The sequence below is a fragment of the Portunus trituberculatus genome, chromosome 8, assembly GCF_017591435.1.
Source record: "Portunus trituberculatus isolate SZX2019 chromosome 8, ASM1759143v1, whole genome shotgun sequence".
Lineage (NCBI taxonomy): Eukaryota > Metazoa > Arthropoda > Malacostraca > Decapoda > Portunidae > Portunus > Portunus trituberculatus.
In genome coordinates this window covers 4,204,293-4,225,293 of record NC_059262.1, presented here as the reverse complement: position 1 = coordinate 4,225,293, position 21,001 = coordinate 4,204,293, and the positions used below count along the sequence as shown (strand labels likewise).

Genomic DNA, 21,001 nt, shown 5'->3' with positions numbered 1-21,001 from the left:
TCCACACACATTTGCAAGGCTCCACAAACACACACAGGCTCAATTGCTTCACCCAGCACACATTTACAGACCTCCACACACATTCATACCACACACATCTGCAAACCTCCAGATACACACATCACCCTTTCACCCGACACACATTTGCAAACCTCCATACACACACATCGTCACTTCACTCCGTACACATTGCAAACCACACACACACACATACACACACATCCCAGCATCTCAGAACAGCTAACCCATTTCACAAGACTAGTACCCAAATAACCCAGAACCTGATTTGAGCCTCCAGTCCTCTCAGTAATTTAGAACATACCCGAATCCTGAACTTAGAATCAAATACTGTCTAATACTGCACCTTTATTGTTTTTGTTGACCCCTCCTCAGCTTAAGACAGCAAGCAAACAAGTGCCTTTATGTTACCCAATGCTGCTGCTACTACTACTATTACTATTACTTTTTTTATTGAGTTCCAAGTGTATGTGTTTGTGAGTTTGTATGTCCAGTGCACCTTTCCGGCCATGCACGCACCCTCCCCTGCCGAATCAGTGGCTTGTTCCTTTATTCCGTCGAACTAACCTCGCTCGTTCGCCTCTCTCGGGGATGCCTCTTGTAGCTATCTCCACCACCATCACCGCCGCTGCCGCCCCCGCCCACTGCCGACCTTAAAGAACGCTCAGTGCTTTAGGGTCCAAGGGGGGAGTTTCCAAGTACATATTTAGCTTTATTTTTGCACGTTTTGAAACACAGATGTTGAAGGGACAAAATATTAGTGGGGTTTTTTTTATTGTAGAGGTTTTTATGCAATTTTTGTTTTGCTTTTGTTTATTTTTTAGTGTCTGAATAATACAGACTCGAGGCATTACTCACACACACACACACACACACACACACACACACACACACACACACACACACACACACACACACACACACAATAAATGCTGGTTATTTCAGTCATACAGTCACTTTTGCTTGTCTGTTTGTCTGTCTGTCTGTTTGCACTCCTCTTAGTCACCACTTGTTATACTATTGGCACTTTTTTGTGATAAATACGTTGTGTGCGTGTGTATGTGTGTGTGTGTGTGTGTGTGTGTGTGTGTGTGTGTGTGTGTGTAGGTTTCCCGCACTATGAACGCATGTATGAATGTTGTGTACATATTATATATATATTATATACCATAGCGTACGTGTGTGTATGTGTTCGTATGTGTGTGTGTGTGTGTGTGTGTGGATGTGCGTGTGTGCGTATGTGTGTACCTTTGTTGATATTTTTGATAACTCTCGCTAGTGCCGTTAGATAGACTGACACATATACAAATACTATACAATATATATATTTTTTATTTTCTTTGACTGTTTCTGCTTTGATAATAATAATAATATTAATAACAATAATAATAACAGTTAACTATGTAGGTTTTCTCTATGCTGCTATGAGAGTGTGTGTGAGTGTGTGTGTGTGTGTGTGTACGTGAGTGTGCGTGTGCATGTTGCTCTATCTTTCTCTCTATCTCTTGCTAATCTTGCTGTCCCAAAAGTACCTCAGAAAGCCTTGATAAAGAGAAAGGGAAGAGGAGAAGGAAGAGGAAGAGGATCAAGAACAAGACCAAAAACAAGAAGAAAAGGAGAAAAGAAAACAACCTAAGAAGAGGAGGAGGAGGAGGAGAAAGAGGAAGAAGAACGAAAAGGATGAAAAAGAGGACAGTTACATTGAACAAAAAAACCAAATAGCGAACAAAAACCTTAATAAACTAATCAGCCGTCACGCTCTGTCACTCTCACTCTCTCTCAACCCCACCAAGAGTCTGCCACAGAGGAGGACGAGAAGAGAGTGTGTTTGGTTCAGTTCTGTAAGGCCTGTGCTGCATGAACCTTCACCACTGCCTTACAAATGTTTAAAAAGCGATGTTCCTTTCATAGAGATTACTGTTATATATTTTCCCTTTTATTTTTTTGAGTATCTTTGAGTATGTGTATGTATATTGTAAGGGAGGTAGGGTGGGTGTAGTAGTTGTAGGAGGAGGAGGAGGAGGAGGAGGAGGAGGAGGAGGAGGGAGATAGGAAGGAAAGATTTGTGCATTTTAGTTATTATTATTATTATTCCTTTGGTGTTCATTATATTACAATTATCATTATTGTTATTATTGTTGTTGCAGTTTTTTGTCATTGTATTAGTGTTTTTGTTCATGTTTGGCATCTTTTTGGTTTGAGATTATTATTACTTTTATTATTATTATCATCATTATTATTATTATTATTACTACTACTACGTGTGCTCATGTTTAACAAAGTATGGTCTTTCCTGGGTTGTTTATTTTTTAATATTAGGTGTTTTGTTGTTCTTAGTCATGTTTTCACTAAATTAACACACACACACACACACACACACACACACACACACACACACACACACACACACACACACACACACACACACACACACACACACACTACAGAGAGACATTCAGATAAAAAAAAAATGGATAGGTTTATGAAGTGCAAGAGTGAGAAAAGAGGAATAAAGAAGAGAAAGGAACAAGAATAGAAGGAGGGAATGAAGTAGGTGAAGAAGAGAGGTAATGGTGAATAGGATAAAGAGGAGGAGGTGATATCAAAGTAGGAGAGAAATATTTAGCTATTTTATTACTGTTGTCGAGGGTTGTGCTCTCTGTCTCGATGTGTTGGGGTGATCACACACACACACACACACACACAAATCACACCAAAGGGTAGGGATGAAATTGTATATAGAATTCTTTAGCTTAACTTTAAATACTCCACTACTGTAGCCAGAGCCTCCCTTACACACACACACACACACACACACACACACACACACAAATTCCTCACACATACATACACATACACTCAGGGCAGATACACACATGCATACCCTTCCTCCCTCACACACACACACACACATGCATACGTACATACACACACACGTACACACAGCACACCATCCTGGGTTTCACAGTTTCAGCTCCTCCTCTGGCAAACACTAGTTAAGTTATATTCGCCTCATGTTGTGTATTCATTCTGCTGTCATCTATCTCATCCTCCCCGGTCACCTGCAGCGTGTCTCAGGTGGCGTAAGGTGTGCATCATTACCCCCCACCACCACTCCTTACCCCACCCCACCCCTTCCCACCCCAGCCCACCACACCAGCGGGAAGGAACCATCAGCCTAAACATTCGATAGCAACATTAAAACATTTATTTCACATTGGTGCTCTTTTTCTTCATCCTTCAAACGGGGGGTAGTGTTTGACCTCATCTGTGTGACCTGACCCATTGTAACGTGACCTCAAGCAATTTTTTTTTCTTTTGGTATTTTTTCTTGTTTTTGTACGACTTTAAATGAGAGTATGTCTTTTATGGTGTGTTTGTGTGGCAGTGGTAATATTAGTGGTAGTGTGTGACTTATTACTGCACTGGTAAGACGGATTAGTAATGGACAACACCATTGGAAGTCATTGTAACACACAAACACAAACACACACACACACACACCATCTATACAACGTAAAACAAACACACAAACACACACACACACAGACACCATCTATGCAACGTAAAACACACACACACACGCACACACCATCTCTGCAACGTAACACACACACACACACACACACACACACACACACACACACGATGTAACAGTTAATCATGGTACATGTGCACGGAAGAGAGCAAAGAAGGGAAGGCAGCTGGGAGACTCCTCCCGCCATGACGTCACTACCGGTGGGGGTCGCTGGCTGATGACGTCACGGCTCTGGTCTGGCCAGGATCGGCTTGGCGGACTTATATACGTTACGTAAATCATTTTGAAAATGACTCCTCGGAAAAACGCCGCCAGACCCAAATGCTTTACATATTCTGATTTGGCACATACTTTAACTAACATCAAAAATATAAAGAGATTCCAAATCCTAGTAATATCAGAGATTTTTCAAAAGAACTATAAATAAAATGTTGGAACCTTGACCCCCCTTACAAATTTTAAAATGCCTCCCCATTCTCACTTCAAAGGAACGAAACACACTTTAGTAAATATGAAGAGTCTTTTCCAACACTTTAGAGTGAGTTAGAGGCAAAAATAAATAATTCACAGGGGTACCAACAAAACTATTGTTGGAACATTAACTCCTTTAGAAACAAATCTACTCTCCATTAATTACACTAAATAGGAAAGCGTAACGCTTAAAAACACATCAACTATTTTTTGAAAACAATAACAACTTGATACTGGCTCAAACAAAAATTTTCCCTGGACGTTCCTGAAAATTTGGCGCCAAAATGCGCCCTTATTTAACACAAAAATAACGCCAACAACAACATGCAGCACCTCATACACGCACGGAAAACACTTCAAACACAACGCAACACTTGTAGAAACCATCAAATCTTACTATTGACCTCAAATAAACTATCCAGGAATAAAACAAAATAATAATCCTGGATTCTGGGCAGGTCGCGGAGCCGGGATAGGCATATCCAAGATGGCGGCGGATCTGTGAAGGGGTTGACCCCCTCTTGTACACCACTTAAACCTTCACCAAACTTGAACCTGGCCATGGCGGCTGTGTCTCAATGCTGGATAGGAAAGCTTAGGGCGCGGCAACATGTTGTGGTAAGACAGGGCTATAATATTGAGATACAAGGCAAGAAAAGGCTAATAAACGAGGAATGCATGATGGCGGCGGGGTCTGTTGCCGGGTGGGTTCCCCCCCTCTGCCTCACATAAAACCCTTCACCATACACAAACCTGGCCAGAGTGGCTGACTCTGAACGCTGGATGTGAAAGCTTAGTGACGCGGCTGCATGTTGAGTCAAGACAGGGCTATAAAAGTGAGAAATAAGGTAGGTTAGGTTGATAAATAGGGACGGGCCGGCCGCCACCTCGGTCGTTTTGTATCAATAATTAGCTAAACCTCAATGCAAAAAGCTAAATGATAGCTAAGTAACCTCGAAAATACACAACTAACGAATAATAAAGCTTAATCTCCTCACTCAGACCTTTAAATGGCATGGAAGGCATTTGATGATTTTTCCTCAGTTATCCCTTGGATGTGACTCACCTTAAAACACTGTGAGACACAGCACTGTCACTCACTTCGATGACGTAGTCCTGCTTCTGTGGTTCCGTTCCATGGCTTTGGTCCAATAATGAGATGATTTAGAGACGTGGAAACACCGACGCAGTCATTGTTCTGTTCAGAACCTTACAACACTCGTACTTGTCGCTTCAACCAGGGCCGTTTGAGTGTATAGAAATCTTGTTAATACGTCACGAGAATCGTAAAAACACTCTTAAAATCCCGTGTCAACTCAACTAGAGGCATTTAAATGTAGTAGTGGCTGGACACTCGCGCACATCCTACCGTCACGAAAGACAGAAAAGGACTCTGGGAAGGTGGAGGCCTAAGGGTGGGTGGAGAGCAGGGGGATGGCGCTGTTGCCGGGATCACCGTAGCAACAGTGTCACCCTTAGTAGGTAAATTATCATTTGAAAAAGAAAGTTTGGCATCAGAGTGACATTGCTACTTCGTACTGCATAGATAAGTAGTACAAATTATCCTGTACATTTATCCTTAGTAATAATAATGATAGAAGTAGGTATAAACTATATAGTAATGTGAATCCTGCTGGTTCTTCACTATTGGAAACTCGCACATTAACATTAGATGACATTTTCACCGGGAAAGTCTTAACCAAGGTACGGCTTATTACTATACGCTTGTTTCTTAATGTGACAACCATCAAACCAAGCATGATCAAAGTGTCTGCCTGTCTCTTCTTACCATCTGAGAAACAAAGCAATCTGCCCAATATGATTACTTTTGTTCAACCGGCGACATCACAAGGCCTGCTGGAACACGAGTTACTCACTTCTAAAGACAACAAACTTCAAAGGACGAGTGGTTGTGTAATGTTTAATAGCCGTAAGAACAGGGCAAGATTTAGTTTAGTATCCCCTTCAATTCTGCGACATGCAATAATTAGCGGTATTAATTTATAAGTAATGTATATAGTGTCTTTTTAGGATGTACAAGATGTGTGCAGGTGTGGTGAAGGTTTGGTAAATGTGGCGTGTGTGTGAGTGTGTTGATTTGGGAGTTTTTCAAGTGTGTGTATGTGTGTGTGTCCTGAATTTGCAGAGAGAGAGACAGAGACAGAGACAGACGGAGAGTGAGACAAACATATCACCACAAAACAACAAAGAAAAACAACAACAATTATAACCTAACTGTTCATAGCTTCACCTTCCCTGACAACAATGATAGTGATAGTAGTATGAGCATCGACTCCTTTCAAACAGTAGGGGATGGGGACATGAGGGAGGAAACGAGCGCATACAGGAAAATTGAGGAGCTGTGAGGACAAACCACTATCTAAACGTGGAGAGACGGACATGTATAACTTCCCACGCCCATACACAAACACGCCCCCACATAATAGGAGAGCAATCATACCATGTTCTCACTTCTCACCCTCCCAGAAGACGAATAAATCATAAAATAAGAGCCACAGATCTTAAATATTCCATAGTTTTTCACTCCAAACAGAGCAGAATCATAAATAAACACAAAAACGTCGTGAATAAGGGAAAACCGAATATTACTCTAGTCTCCTCTAGTCTTCGCTTTTCCTTACTCTCTCAAAAGACAAATAAATCACCAAACAAGACCTACACACCCATATTTACACAGTTTCCCTTACAATACCAAGTGGAAATCAAAAATACACCCAAAAAATCACAAAATAAGAGAATATCCAACATTATTCTAGTTTTCCTTGGTCTTCACTTTCCTTGCTCTCTCAGAATCACAAAACAAGACATGCACACTCACATTTCCTCAGTTTTTCTCTTAAATCGAAGTATAATAAGAAATAAACCTCAAAAAAACTGCAAAAGAGAACACTCAAACATGATTTTAGTTTTTTTTTTCTCTCTCAAAAGACAATTAAATCACAAAGAATAACACACCCACATTTCCACACTGTCCCTTATAAAACCAAACAGAAATCAGAAATAAACCCAGAAAAATGACAAAAATAAGAGAAATCCCAACATTACTTTAGTTTGCCCTGTTCTTCTCTATTCCCTACTCTCTCAAAATACAATAAAATCACAAATAAAAGACTAACACACCCACATTTCTACACTTTCCCTTACAAAACCAAGCAGAAATCAGAAATAAACCCAGAAAATAACAAAAAGTAAGAAGAAAACCCCAACATTACTTTAGTCACCCATGAGCACTGAACCGTCCTCTGTGTGACTCTCCCCTCAGCCTCTCTCTCTCTCTCTCCCACCCTCTCTCCCTCACTCTCTCTCCCTCACTCGGGCGGATCCGGACATTCACCGACCCGGGGAGACAGAGGAGGACTGTTGTTGTCATTTACTTTAATTTCTTTATTTTCCCTCAAAGTTTAGCAAGATAGGTGTTAAGATGTCAGCCCGCAGAGCCACACACGCCGGCAGCTGGTACACTGACTCAGGTGTGTCTGTCTGTCTGTATGTAGCGGGGGGAGGTGTGTCTGTGTGTCTGTGTTTAGGGTACGAATGTTGTGGGTGGGGGTTGGATTGGGTTAGGTTAAGGTTGGGTTAGGTTGGGGTGTGTGTATGTATGTGTATGTATGTGTATGTGTGTGTGTGTAGTAGTAGTGGATGTGAAAGTGTGTACGTATATATATGTGTGTGTGTGTGTGTGTGTGTGTGTGTTACCGTATTCTAAAGAGAGAGAGAGAGAGGAGAGGGAGATAAAAAGAGAGTGAGAGATAAAAATTGAGAGAGAGAGAGAGAGAGAGAGAGAGACCACATAATTTTCCTCGTAATATTTTTTCCTCCAGTGAACGAGTGAAAGTGTGCCTGGCCTTGATACCTGGACACCTTTACCTGGCCCTCGTTAGCCTTGTTACCTTCACCGTTACCTCAGCACCGTTAACCGCCCTCTAGTGTGACCCCTTAGTGACCTCTTACTGCCCTCATGGTGACCTGACCTAACCTGACCAGTGAACCCCAAACCAAGATTATTTTTTTTAATTTTTGTCTATTTTTCTTATTTATTTGTTTATATTTTCGTCTATTTTTGTATTTTTGAGGTTTTTGTTTGGTTAGGTTAGGTTGGAGGTGTTTTTCTTGTGTGCGCTCTCTCTCTCTCTCTCTCTCTCTCTCTCTCTCTCTCTCTCTCTCTCTCTCTCTCTCTCTCTCTCTCTCTCTGTACGCAAGGGTTATTTGTTTGCCGACTTTCATGCCTTCACCTTCTTTGTTTCTTCATTTCTTTGTTATTCTACTTTATTCTCCCTTTGTTTCTCCATTTCCATGCTTTATCTTTGTCTGTTTCATATATTTCTTTGTTTTTTTCCCTTCATCATTTGTTTCCTTCCTTTGTTTTTGCTTCTGTGTTTGTTTTCCTTGTTTTTATTGTACATTTTCTTTATCTGTTTATTTCTCTTTGTTTTCTTCCTCTATTCTTTGTCTATTTAATTTATTCCTTTGTTTCTCCTTTATCGTTTATCTCATTCCTTCATTTTTGCTTCTATCTTTGTTTCTTGTCTTTATTCTTCATTTTATTTCTCATTCCTCTCTTTCTTTGTTTTTCTTCCTGTATTGTTTGTCTGGCAATTTTTTTTTTTCCCTTGTTTTATTTCCCTTTCATCATTAATTTCAGCCTTTACGTTTCCTTCTATCTCTGTTTTCCTTGTTGTTTTAGTTATTCCTCATTTCTCTATCTACTTCTCTTTGTTCCCTTTCTCTATTGTTTGCTTGTCTTCTTTTTCCTTTGTTTTTTCCCTTCTTTCCTATTTCCCTCTTTTGCTTTCCTCATTCTGTTCATCCCATGCTCATTTATTTTTCTATTTTTCTTTGTTTTCTTCTGGTTTGTCTTTGATATTTTCCTCTGTTTTCCCTTCTATCTTGTTTTCTTCATCTATTTCCTTCTTCTTTTATTGTTGATTTTATGTCTTGTTCTTCTATTTCTCTTTTCTTTCCTTTCTTTAATTGTTTGTCTTTTCTTTTGCTTTGTTTTTCCCTTCACTCTTACTTTCCTCTTCTGTTTCTCATTCTCTTCATCCCTCATTAATTTATTTCCATTCTTTCAATATCCATCTCATTTCTCTATCTCTCTTTGTTCTCCTTCTGTCCATCTGTCTGTATGTCTCTAATATTTCCCTTTTCTTGTTTATTTCACCTATTTCCATATTTTCTGCATGTTACTCTAAGAAATTTCTACCTCTGTCTGTCTGTCTGTCTGTCTGTCTGTTTGTCTGTCTATCTGTGTGTCTGTCTGTTCTTTGCAAATTCTTTTCTTATTCTCATTATCATCTCTTTGTTTTATCTTATTCATTTTCTCTTCTAATTTTCTCATTCTTTTTATATATATTGTTGTTTTTCCTGTTTGTGTGTGTGTGTGTGTGTGTGTGTCCGTGTGTCTAATGGTATTGTGTCTCCCTCCACAGCCACAGACTTGGCCCGTCAGCTGGAGAACTGGCTGGGACAGGCGGACCTCTCCCATGGACCAGCGCGCGCCATCATTGCTCCGTAAGAGAACACAGAACTTTTTTTTTCCTTATTTCTCTCTTTCTTGCTTTCTTTCCTTCATTTCTTGCATTTTTCTCTTTTTCTTACATTTTTCCTCTTGTTTTTCTCTTTCTCTCTTGCTTTTCTCTTGCTTGTCTCTCTCTCTCTCTCTCTCTCTCTCTCTCTCTCTCTCTCTCTCTCTCTCTCTCTCTCTCTCTCTCTCTCTCTCTCTCTCTCTCACTTTTTTCCTTCATTTCTTCCATTTGTTTTTACTTTTTCTTGCTTTTTCTATCTTTTTCTTTCTCTTCCCTTTTCTCTTGCTTCTCATTCTTTCTCTCTCTCTATCTTGTTTCTTTCTTGCTTTTTTTTCCTTTATTTCTTGCATTTATTTTCTCTTTCTCTTATTTTTTCCATCTTGTTTCTTTTTTCTCTCTTGTTTCTTTAGTTTTTTTTTCTCATTTCTTTCTCTCTCTTGTTTCTCTCTTATTTTTCTCTCATTTTCTCTCTCTTTCTCTCTCTCTCTCTCTCTCTCTCACAAAATTTTCAAACTTTGAATTCCATCTAGTCAGTTTCTCTCTCTCTTTACAAAATCTTTCATCATTCTCTCTCTCTCTTATTGTTTCATTGTTAATTCTCTCCTTCCATCATTGACCTAACCCAACCTAACCTAACCTAACCTAACCCAATCTAACCTAACCTAACCTAACCTAACCTAGCCTAGCCTTACCAAACCAAGCCTAACCTAACCTAACCTAACCCAACCTAACCTAACCTAATCTAACCTAGCCTTACCAAACTAAGCCTAACCTAACCTAACCTAACCCAACCCAACCCAACCCAACCTAACGTAACTTAACCTAGCCCAACCTGACCTAACCTAACCTAACCTAATGTAATGTAACCTAGCCTTACCATGTCTAACCTAACCTAACCTAACCTGATCTAACCTAGCCTAACCTAACTCATATTTCCTTTACGAACTCCTTCTATGACATGCTCTTGTACGTATATATTTATTTAGCCACTTTTACTATGCACTAAAGTTAATACATTTTTTCTCTTCCTCCCTTCTTTATTTTTTATATTTTCTTTCTTTCTTTATTTATTATTTATTTATTTTCTTTGGTGCGGCAGACATGCAGGTTACCAGTACAGCGGTGCCGTTGGTGCCTACGCATATCGGCAAGTGTCTCCTGTTGTCGTGTGAGTAAGAACAATTTTTACGAGTTATTTGTCTATTTGTGTCAGGAGTGGTTCAAATTCTACTACATTGCACGCTGCTTTTAGAAATGGCTGTAGTTGAAGTTATTTGTGTTTTTTTTTTGTTTTACGTGTTTTGTGAACAAGCTGAAGATAATTTAACTTTTTTATTTATTTATCTGTTTGTGTCTGGAGCTGATAAAAAATTGCTACATCACATACTACTTCTAAAAATGGCTGTAGTGGAAGTTGTTTATTTATTTATTTATTTATTATTTATTTATTCTGTTGTGTAAGTAGGCCAATTTTTCTAACCTATTTATTTTTCTGTTTGTGTTAGAAAGTTATAGAAAAATGCTTCTACACCTTACACTACTTCTTGTCAGTGTTGCTAGTAGAGGTACAAAAAGAGAACACAAAGCAAAATAAGGCATTGAGAAAGAAAGTATGTTAGAAGTGTTGCCAGTGTTACTACAAGACAAGGGAAGGGAGGGAAGGAAGGAGTATTGGCAAGGAGAAAGAAAGGAAGTTAGAAGTGTTGCCTAGAAGGGAAGGAAGTTTAGAAGTGTTGCCAGTGTTACTAGTAGAACAAAACAAGAAAAATAAGAAAAAAAGACAGGACAAGGAGAAGGAAGGAAGTTAAAAGTGTTGCCAGGTGTTACTACAAGAAGGAAGTTAGTGTTGCCAGTGTTGCCAGTGTTACCAGTGTTGACATCACCCCTACAGGAAGAGGGTGTTCATTCTCGGCCCGTCACATCATGTCCGGCTATCTGGCTGTGCACTGTCCTCCCTCACCAAGTACCGGACACCCCTCTACGACCTCACCGTGGACCAGCAAGGTGAGTGGTGACCGGGATGAGTGGTGACCGGGGCGTGATTGGTGACCGGGGCGAGTGGTGACCAGGGCGAGTGGTGACCGGGGCGTGAGTGGTGACCGGGACGTGATTGGTGACCGGGGTGTGATTGGTGACTGGAGCGAGTGGTGACCGGGGTGAGTGGTGACCGGGGCGTGATTGGTGACTGGGGCGTGAGTGGTGACTGGAACGTGATTGGTGACCGGGACGTGATTGGTGACCGGGGTGTGATTGGTGACTGGGGCGTGATTGGTGACCGGGGTGTGATTGGTGACTGGGGCGTGATTGGTGACCAGGGTGAGTGGTGATTGGGGCAAGTGGTGACCGGGGCGAATGGTGACCGGGGCTGCCTTACATAATACATCACATTTTTGTACCTCTGTATTTTTTAAAGAGGTTTTTATTTTTTGTTTGAATTTTTTCCTTTTGAATTTTTTTTTTTTTTCATTATTTACTGAGGTTTTAATATTTTTGAGTGGTTTTATTGTTTTCTTTCTTTTTTATTGTTTTTTTGTCTATTATCTTGTTTATTTTTATTATTTTTATTTGTGTTTTCTTATTATTGTTTATTTGTTTTCTATTTTTTTTTATTTTCTTTTTAATTTTTGAGCTTCTTATTCAGTTAATTGTATTTTTTTTCATTGTTTTATGTGTTTCTATTTTCAGTTTTGTTTTTAATGACATTTTATTGAGTTTTTTTCCATTTTTGAGTAATATTTTACAGTTTTTGAAATTTTATGAAGATTTAGCCAAAATGAAGGAACAAATGTCTTGAAATGTATGTGTACGTGTGTGTGTGTGTGTGTTTCAGTATACAACGAGCTGTACCAGACGGGCCACTTTGAGACGATGAGTGTGTCGGCGGATGAGGACGAGCACAGTATTGAGATGCACCTCCCCTACGTCGCCAAGGTTATGGAGGAGTGAGTACCCTGTGGTGGCTGGTCTCTGTGTTAGGTTAGATTAGGTTAGGTTAGGTTAGGTAAGGTTAGGTTATGGAGGAGTGAGGTTAGGTTAGGTAAGGTTTGGTTAGGTTAGGTTAGGTTAGGTTATGGAGGAGTGAGTGCTCAGTGGTGGCTGGTCTGTGTTTGGTTGTCTCTCTGTGTTGCTCCGTCTGCGTTGGTTTGTCTCAGTCTGTGTTGCTCTGTCTCTGTTCTCCTTTGTCTCTGTCTCTGTGTTCCTTTGTCTCTGTTCTCCTTTGTCTCTGTCTGTGTTGCTCTGTCTCTTTCTGTCTGAAGTTATTGTTATTTTTTTCTGTTGTGTGAGTAAGAAGAGAATTTTGCGGATCCAGTTATTCATCTTTGTGTCATGAATTGATAAGAAAATGCTACCACAACACACACTTTTTTGAAAGGCTACGGGCAAAGTTTTTTTAATTTATTTATTTTTTGTTGTGTGAGTAAGTCAAAGAGAATTTTACTAACCTATTTATTTATCTCCATGTCATGAACTGATAAGAAAATGCTACTACATCTTAATTTTGAAAGGCTATAGTTGAAGTTATTGTGTTGTTTTTGTGTGTGAGTCAGCCAAAGAGAATTTTACTAACATATTTATTCATTCTTGTGTCGTGAACTAATAAGAAAATGCTACATCTTAATTTTGAAAGGGTATAGTTAAAGTTACTGTTTTTCCGTGTGCCTCTCAGCTTCCGGGACCACTTCACCATCGTCCCAGTGCTGGTGGGGTCCCTCACGCCAGAGAGAGGTGTTGTACGGACGTCTTCTTGCCCCATACCTTGCTGATCCCCAGGTGAGTGTGTGTGTGTGTGTGTTTGTCAGTCCTCCTCTCACTCACTCACTCATATTTTTCTTCATAACATCACCTGGAAATTAAAAAGCCTGTGTTCTAGTGTGGATATATAGTAGTTGAACTGATCCCCCACATGTCACATTTCGGCATTTTAACTTCATCATTCTTTGAAAAATTATAAGTTTGCCCTCACATTATATTTTTTCATCATAATGTCATTTTACCCTGAAAATTAAATGTCTACCTGCGTTCTGCTGTGAATATTAACTCCTTCAGTACTGGGACACATTTTTACCTTGAGATTTATGTATGATTAGACCATTTTATTGATATTAGGAAGGGTCTATGGAGGTAAGAAGGTTAATGGCCACAGTCTTCACTATCTTGACCCCTTCAGTACTGGGACACATTTTTATCTTGAGATTTGTGTACGATTAGACCATTTTAAACCATTTTATTGACATTAGGAAGGGTTTATGGAGGTCACAAGATTAATGGCCACAGTCTTCACTATTTTAACCCCTTCAGTACTGGTACACATTTTTACCTTGAGATTTATGTACTATTAAACAATTTTATTGACATTAGGAAGGGTCTATGGAGGTCAGAAGATTAATGGCCTGAGTCTTCACTATTTTAATCCCCCACATGAGTTTCTGAAGCTGTATAAAATCACCTAATAGTTACCAGAATGAATATGGAAATGCATCATGGTACTGAAGGGGTTAAGTTAAATTCATCACCACACATCACTATTTGCATCAACATAACCATTGTACCCTTGAAGTTAAAAGTCTGCCCCCGTTTTCTCTCTCTCTCTGTCTCTCTCTCTATTTTCTTTATACAATATGGGTTTTGAAGTGAATTTCTGAGCTAAAGTATGTATTTGTTTGTTTGTTTGTTTGTTTGTTCAGAGCCTGTTTGTGATATCCTCTGACTTCTGTCATTGGGGTCAACGCTTCCGCTACACTTACTACGACCGCTCTGTGGGGGAGATCTGGCAGTCCATACAGAAGCTGGACAAGCAGGGCATGAACCTTATCGAGACCTTGAACCCCAGTGCCTTCACCGAGTACCTGAAGAAGTACGGCAACACCATCTGTGGCCGCCATCCCATCGGAGTGTTGCTCAATGTTAGTGGTGGCGGTGGTGGTGGTGGTGGTGGTGGTTAATGTAGTGGTTTGAGGTGATGGTTGGTAGGTTTGGTGTGTGTGTGTGTGTGTATGTGTTTGTTGGTTTGTTGTGTCAGTGGTGTGTGCAGGGAGTGTTGGTGGTGTGAATGGCAGTGTGTTGGTGGTGAGTGCCTTGAGGTGGTTGTGGTGGTGTGTGCAGGGGTCGGCCTGAGTGGTGCTGGTAGGTGGTAGTTGTTAGTGAAGGTTGGTGCGGTGCATGGTATTAACATTGTGTTCCCCTGGCAGGCCGTGGCCACCCTAAAGACCACCAACGGGCACCGCATGATGCTAAAGTTCCTGCAGTACGCCCAGTCCTCCCGCTGCTACACCTCCTCAGACTCCTCCGTCTCCTACGCCGCAGCCTCCCTCATATTTGAGTAGACCTTGGCACCCGCAGGGGGAGGGGGACACATCGCCACACCTGCCCCGCCCCAGGCCACCTGGGGGCCAGCCCGGCCCGGCTGGGCGCACCCCCTGCCCACCGGCAACTTCCCCGAGGCCTGGCACTGCCGGTGCTCCCGGTGGCCTGTGGTGGAGCGGGAAGCACCCTTCCTGCCGGCACTGTGCCTGCAGGGCTGGCTTTGTGGCCTGCACAGCTCCTGCCCCACCTGCCGAGGACCAGCCCCGGGGCCCGCCCACCAGTGCGACATGCACTTCTGACGGCGCCAGCAGCCCGGCGGGGCGGCGCAGTGCTCCGTGCTGGCCAGGCAGCCCCGGCGGTGGTGTGCAGCTCCAGCACCAGGTGGGTGAGTGTGGCCTGTCCTCCCTCCTCCACTCACCTTCACCCTGCCTCCCATCTCCCCCCTCCATCCCGTGCCCCCCTGACCCACACTCTGTCACACACCGCCAGGGGAGTCTCTCATTCCAGCGGCCCTTGGATGTGGCGGCAGCAGCAGCAGCAGGAGGTGTTGTTGTTGTGTTGTGTTGCGTTGGATGTTGCTGCCTCACCACCCTGGTGGTTTGTTTGGTGACACACTGCGCACAGCTTGGTGTCCATGGCTGTTTTGGGACAATGCCTCAGTCACCACGAGTCACTGCGAGTCACTGGGAGTCAGGCAACTACAGTGAATATGTGAGACATTCAGAGTCCAGAGTGTTGATCCCACCTGTGGCCATGTGCCTCGGAGCAGAGTGAGGATCGTCTGCCTCGGCCTTACCTGGACGTGCTCAGAAGGTTCAGGCAGTGTGGTGGTGCATGGCTGTCACTGCGCCACACTGGTCACACCTTGCTCAGTGTGAGGTGTCAGACCAGCTAACAGTGGTCTGTGATTCCTGCGTCTGTCTGACTCTGTACTGCATATTGATGCACTGCAGAGGATTATTGCCACAAAGATTGAGACATCCACACTCACAATTAAAGAAAAATTGGCATGTGACATTCAAGATTCCAGGGTGAGGTGTGTGCCACAGAAAGTGAAAAGCACACAGACACTGGACATGTGGAAATTTAGGAGCAAAGAATGAATTATGAGCAGCATTGTCCGACCCGCTCCTAACACTGACCGCAGCCACCCTCACCCTCCCTACCTAACCCTGTGCTGCCTGACCACTCTGCCTTGCAACCCCTGCCAGCACTCTCACCATACCCCAGCAGACGGATCGCAGGACAGCACCACCAGCCACCCCAGCCACCCACACCAGGCATTCTGTGCACTGACACCCACACTGCTGGCCGCTGAACCCTGCGCTGTGATGGCACCTTTCAACACCACCAAAGCACTGTACGGAATCTTTACAAGCAAGTACAGGAAAGGAGATAAAAAAAGGAACATGTTTAGCCATTTCTAGCCAGTATAATGTCTGGAGGCAGCTGTACAATGAGAGGAAAAGTCTCAAATGTGATAAGGGATCATGAAAAATGGACCAACAAACACTGAAAGGATTAAATCAAAAACGGTCTGAGAGAAAGGGTTGCTATTGAAACACACCTCCTCCTGGCCACTGCTGCTGCTGCTGCTGCCGGCCACGCCCTCGGGACACCCCTAGGCCGCCCCACGAGGCCACCCCTGTCCCCCGTTCCCCCTGCGGTGCCCCTCGCCCAGGCCACATCAAGCTGTGATCGTGCCGTGGGAGGCGACAGGCCGAGCCGACCGCCGCACTTGTCTGCCGGTCGATTCACACTGTTTTTGTTTTCGGTGATTGAGACTCAGGGTCATTTTATATCAAGTGCTTGTATGTGCCGATGACAACAGCGACGCAAGTATGTGTGTGCGAGGTGATTCCGTTTGGCTTCTGATGTCATGTAGCCTATTCATTCTGTCTGTCTGTCTTGGCCCCCTCCTTCCCTCCACCTTTATTTACACTCTGCTTGTCTTCTTGCCCTCCATTCATCACAACTAACCTTTCATTCCTCGCCCTCTTTGCCTATTCATTCTGTCTGTCTTAACCCCCGTGCCCTTCCTCTCCCCTTTCCCTTCATTTACATGGCCTCTTTCCCCTCACCCTTTTTGCCTATTTATCCTGTCTGTCTTAACCCCCGTGCCCTTCCTCTCCCTTTCCCTTCATTCACATGTCCTCTTTGCTCTCTCTCCCTTCCTTTACACTCTGCTTGTCTTGCTTTCCATACATCACTAACCTTTCATTCCTTGCCTTTTTTGTCTCTTTGTTCTGTTTATTTTAACCCTTGCCCTGACCTTCCCTTTCCTTATATTTACTTTCCCTCTATCTTGCTCCCCATACAGCACAATTAACCATATATTCCTCACATTTCTTCCCCTCTATCTCCCTACATTCCAAATATTTCTCACACTCTACTGTCTGTCTCCTCACTGCCCTTCTCTTCCCCGTCAATTTCTCTTCCATTTTTCCTTCCCTTCTATTTCCGTACATCCCAATAACACACCATCTCTTGTAGCTTTGTTCCATCTACTGCTACTGTCCCATTCCCTTCTTCTCCTCTCCCTTTTTTGCCTCTTGCTCATTATACATCCTAAACATTATCTCATATTCTTTATTTTTTTCCATCTCCCTTGTCCTCCTCTCTTTCTTTTTAATTCTCTTTTTATTCTCCTTTTAGCTCTTCAAATGTCTTAAACACCATCTTTTTCTCCCCTTTTTGCTTCTTCTTCCTTTGTATACATCCTAAACACCATCTCATACTCTTATTTATGTGTGTATCTCCTCTGTCCTCCTCTCTTTCCTTATATTCTCTCTTTTTCATCTCTTTTTATCTCTCCACATGTCATAAGCACCATCTTTTCTCCCTCTTTTGCTTCTTCTACCTCTTTATTCATGTTATATTCTTTATTTTTGTGTGTCTGTGTGTATCTCCTCTCTCCTCCTCCATTTCCTTATATTCTCTCTTTTTCATCTCTTTTTATCTCTCCACATGTCATAAGCATCATCTTTTCTGTCCTTTTTGCTTCTTCCTCTGTATACATCCTGAACACCATCCTCTATACTGTCAAAAGTGTTCATTATCTGTTCCAATTCATTTTTATTTATTTATTCATTATTATTCATTATTATTTATTTATTTATTTATTTATTTATTTAATTTTTTGGTTTGTGTCATATGCTAGGTTAGATTGTTTTTATTTTCTTATTCATTTATTTGTGTTTCTCTGCTCATTCTCCTTATCTTCCTTCTGTGTGTGTGTGTGCGTGTGTGTTTGTGTTTCCGTGACTTGAAAAAATGCATTCCGTAAGTGTTTTTCTTCCTTTTCTTGATTCGTTTTTCTGTTTACATATTGATGGATGCAGTTTCTCTTCCTATCCTGCATTTCCTTTTCCTTTTTCATCCATTAATTCATCCATCTGTGCATTTATTTATATTTTTATTACTTGACAATTGGGTTACATTTGCTAGTTAAAAAAAATATGTCGCTGTTTCAATTATTATTATTATTATTGTTTTATTTTTATTTTTTTCATTTTATCTGTTTTGAATTTTTTTTTTTTTTTCATGGTGTGTATTAAAATGGTGTGTTATTTGATTGTTTTTTCATATTTCTCATTGGAAGGTTGATGGATGGATGCAGTTTATCTTCCTATTCTGCATTTCCTTTTCCCTTTTCATCCATGTATTCATCCATCTATGCATTTATCTATTCATGGTACATTTTTTATACTTTTTGACAATTAGGTTACATTTGCTACTTAAGAAAAATATGTCTGTTTCAATATTTTTTTTTTTCATCTATTTTGAATTTCTTTTTCTATGGTGTGTATAAAAATTGGATGCTATTTAATTATTTTGTTATTTTCTCTCATTGGAAGGTTGATGGATGCAGTTTCTCTTCTTGTTCTGCATTTCCTTTTCCTTTTCCTCTATTTATTCATCCATCTATGCATTTATTTATTCATGATACATTTTTTATTCTTTCTAACAATTATTCACACATTATTATTATTATTTCTATTTATTTATTTATTTATTTTTCTAAGTATATGACTAGCAAGAGTGACATGAATGCTCCATATCACTATTATTATTGTTACTTTTATCATTATTTTATTTATTTTATTATAATTTTTAACTGGGCTAGCCAACATCTTTCATTTTGCATAGATCTTGATTTGACACTGGCTACATTACAGTATTTAGTGCGAGTGTGACGTGAATGCTTTGTTTATTGCAGATTATTATTAGTTCGTTTTATTATCTTTAACCCCTTCAGTACTGGGACACATTTTTACCTTGACCTTTGGGTATGATTAGGTGATTTTATTGACATTAGGAAGGGTCTATGGAGGTCAGAAGGTTAATGGCCAGGGTCTTCACCATTTTGACCCCTGGGACGCATTTTTACATTGAATTTCGGGTATGGTTAAGCGATTTTATTTGTATTAGGAAGGGTCTATGGAGTTCAGAAGATTAATGGCCACAGTCTTCACTACAAAAGATGCACTGAGGTTCTAGTTAAAATTGAGGATATATGTGTTAAAAGGTTATAATATTGTCTTCTATATGATTCCTTTTTTTCATTTAAGAGTGGCACTTTAATAACAACAAAAGAAACACTGAGGCTCTAGTTAAAATTGAGGAATATACGTGTTAAAAGGTTATAATATTGTACAGCATCACCAAACAGTAACCAGAATATAAAAATGCGTCATGGTACTGAAGGGGTTGATAACTAGCAGCTGTATTCCTCCCTGCTTAGATCTTGACTTGATATAGGTACACAGATTAAGGATTCATGTATTGGGCTGGTGTTGTGCGTAGGTGACCAGCAAGCTTTATATTTTTACACTCTACCTGTTACTGGAGTCTTCTTTGGTCCTTGCCTCATCGTCACCTTTCATACGAGCTCTTATCTAAACATATTTCTTTTTGTGTGTGTCTGTGTGTGTGTTTGGTTGCAATTCAGTGTTTGTTTTGCTAGTTTCTTTTGTTTTTTATTCAGAAAGTTGTGTCATTCAAGATTTGAGTGTGTTTTCATCTAGGCTCTTATCAAAAACACATTTCAGTTTCATTTTCGTGTTTGTGTGCAATTCAGTGTTTGTTTGAATATGGTTATTTTTGTTTTGTATTCGGAAAATTATGTCGTTATATGAGTGTATTTTCGTATAGGCTCTTTTCAAAACACATTTCTTTTTTCTTTTTTGTGCTCTTATCAAAACATATTTATTTTATGTACTATTTGGTTGCAATTCAGTGTTTGTTTGCCAGTTTCTTTGTTTTTTTATTCAGGAAATTGTGTCATTCGAGATTTGAGTGTGTTTTCATCTAGGATCTTATCAAAACACATTTTTATTTTTATTTTCCTGTTTGTTTGCAATTCAGTGTTTGTTTGCCAGTTTCTTTATTTTTTTTATTCAGGAAGTTGTGTCATTCGAGATTTGAGTGCGTTTTCATCTAGGCTCTTATCAAAACACATTTCTTTTTTTTATTTTGCAGTTCAGAGTGTATGTTTGAATGTGGTTATTTTTGTTTGGTATTTAGAAAGTTATGTCATATTAAATTGAATTTATTTGGTTCAGTTTGTATCATTTTTATTGGAATTAGTTAGGTTTTCTTTAGGCTTAGAATTCACTTCATGTCACCTTTTCAATTTGATGGAATTTGTTGATGTTTTGCTTTCTTTTTTTTTTATATCTTTATTTATTCATTTAGTTATTTATTATTATTTTTTTCATGTCTTTTTGAATGTGGATTTTTTTTTTTTTTTATACGTTTAGAAAGTCACTTCATAAAATCCTCCAATGAATGTTAATCATGTTATTTGTACAAGAAAGTCACTTCATGTAATCTTTGAAAATATGATGCAGTTTCTCTTATTTTTTTTTTTCTACATTATTTTCATTTGTTTTTTGTATTGTTTACCTAAATTTTGAAATGCCAACAACTTTCATTACCATTATCCCTTTATTTTTCATTATCCAAACATTAGTCTGAATAATAACAACTTCCATTACAGTTTTTCCTATTCCTTTTCATTATCTGCCTATATAAACCACACTTAAAAGCTCTCCTTATCATTTTTCCTATATTTTTTTTTCATTATCCGACTTTCAAACCCAAAAATTACTCGAATCAACTT

At 40.2% G+C, this 21,001-nt stretch overlaps 1 protein-coding gene across 1 annotated transcript; it reads left to right on the top strand.

The window, feature by feature from the left end:
* The first annotated feature begins 7,337 nt into the window (after positions 1 to 7,337).
* On the top strand, positions 7,338 to 20,821 carry LOC123499563 (protein MEMO1-like). Its single transcript, XM_045247698.1, is given in 9 exon segments — positions 7,338 to 7,518; positions 9,478 to 9,559; positions 10,673 to 10,741; positions 11,465 to 11,577; positions 12,404 to 12,515; positions 13,241 to 13,294; positions 13,296 to 13,344; positions 14,259 to 14,477; positions 14,763 to 20,821. Coding segments are annotated over 9 exon segments (882 nt in total). The 5' UTR covers positions 7,338 to 7,469; the 3' UTR covers positions 14,898 to 20,821.
* Positions 20,822 to 21,001: the final 180 nt, after the last annotated feature.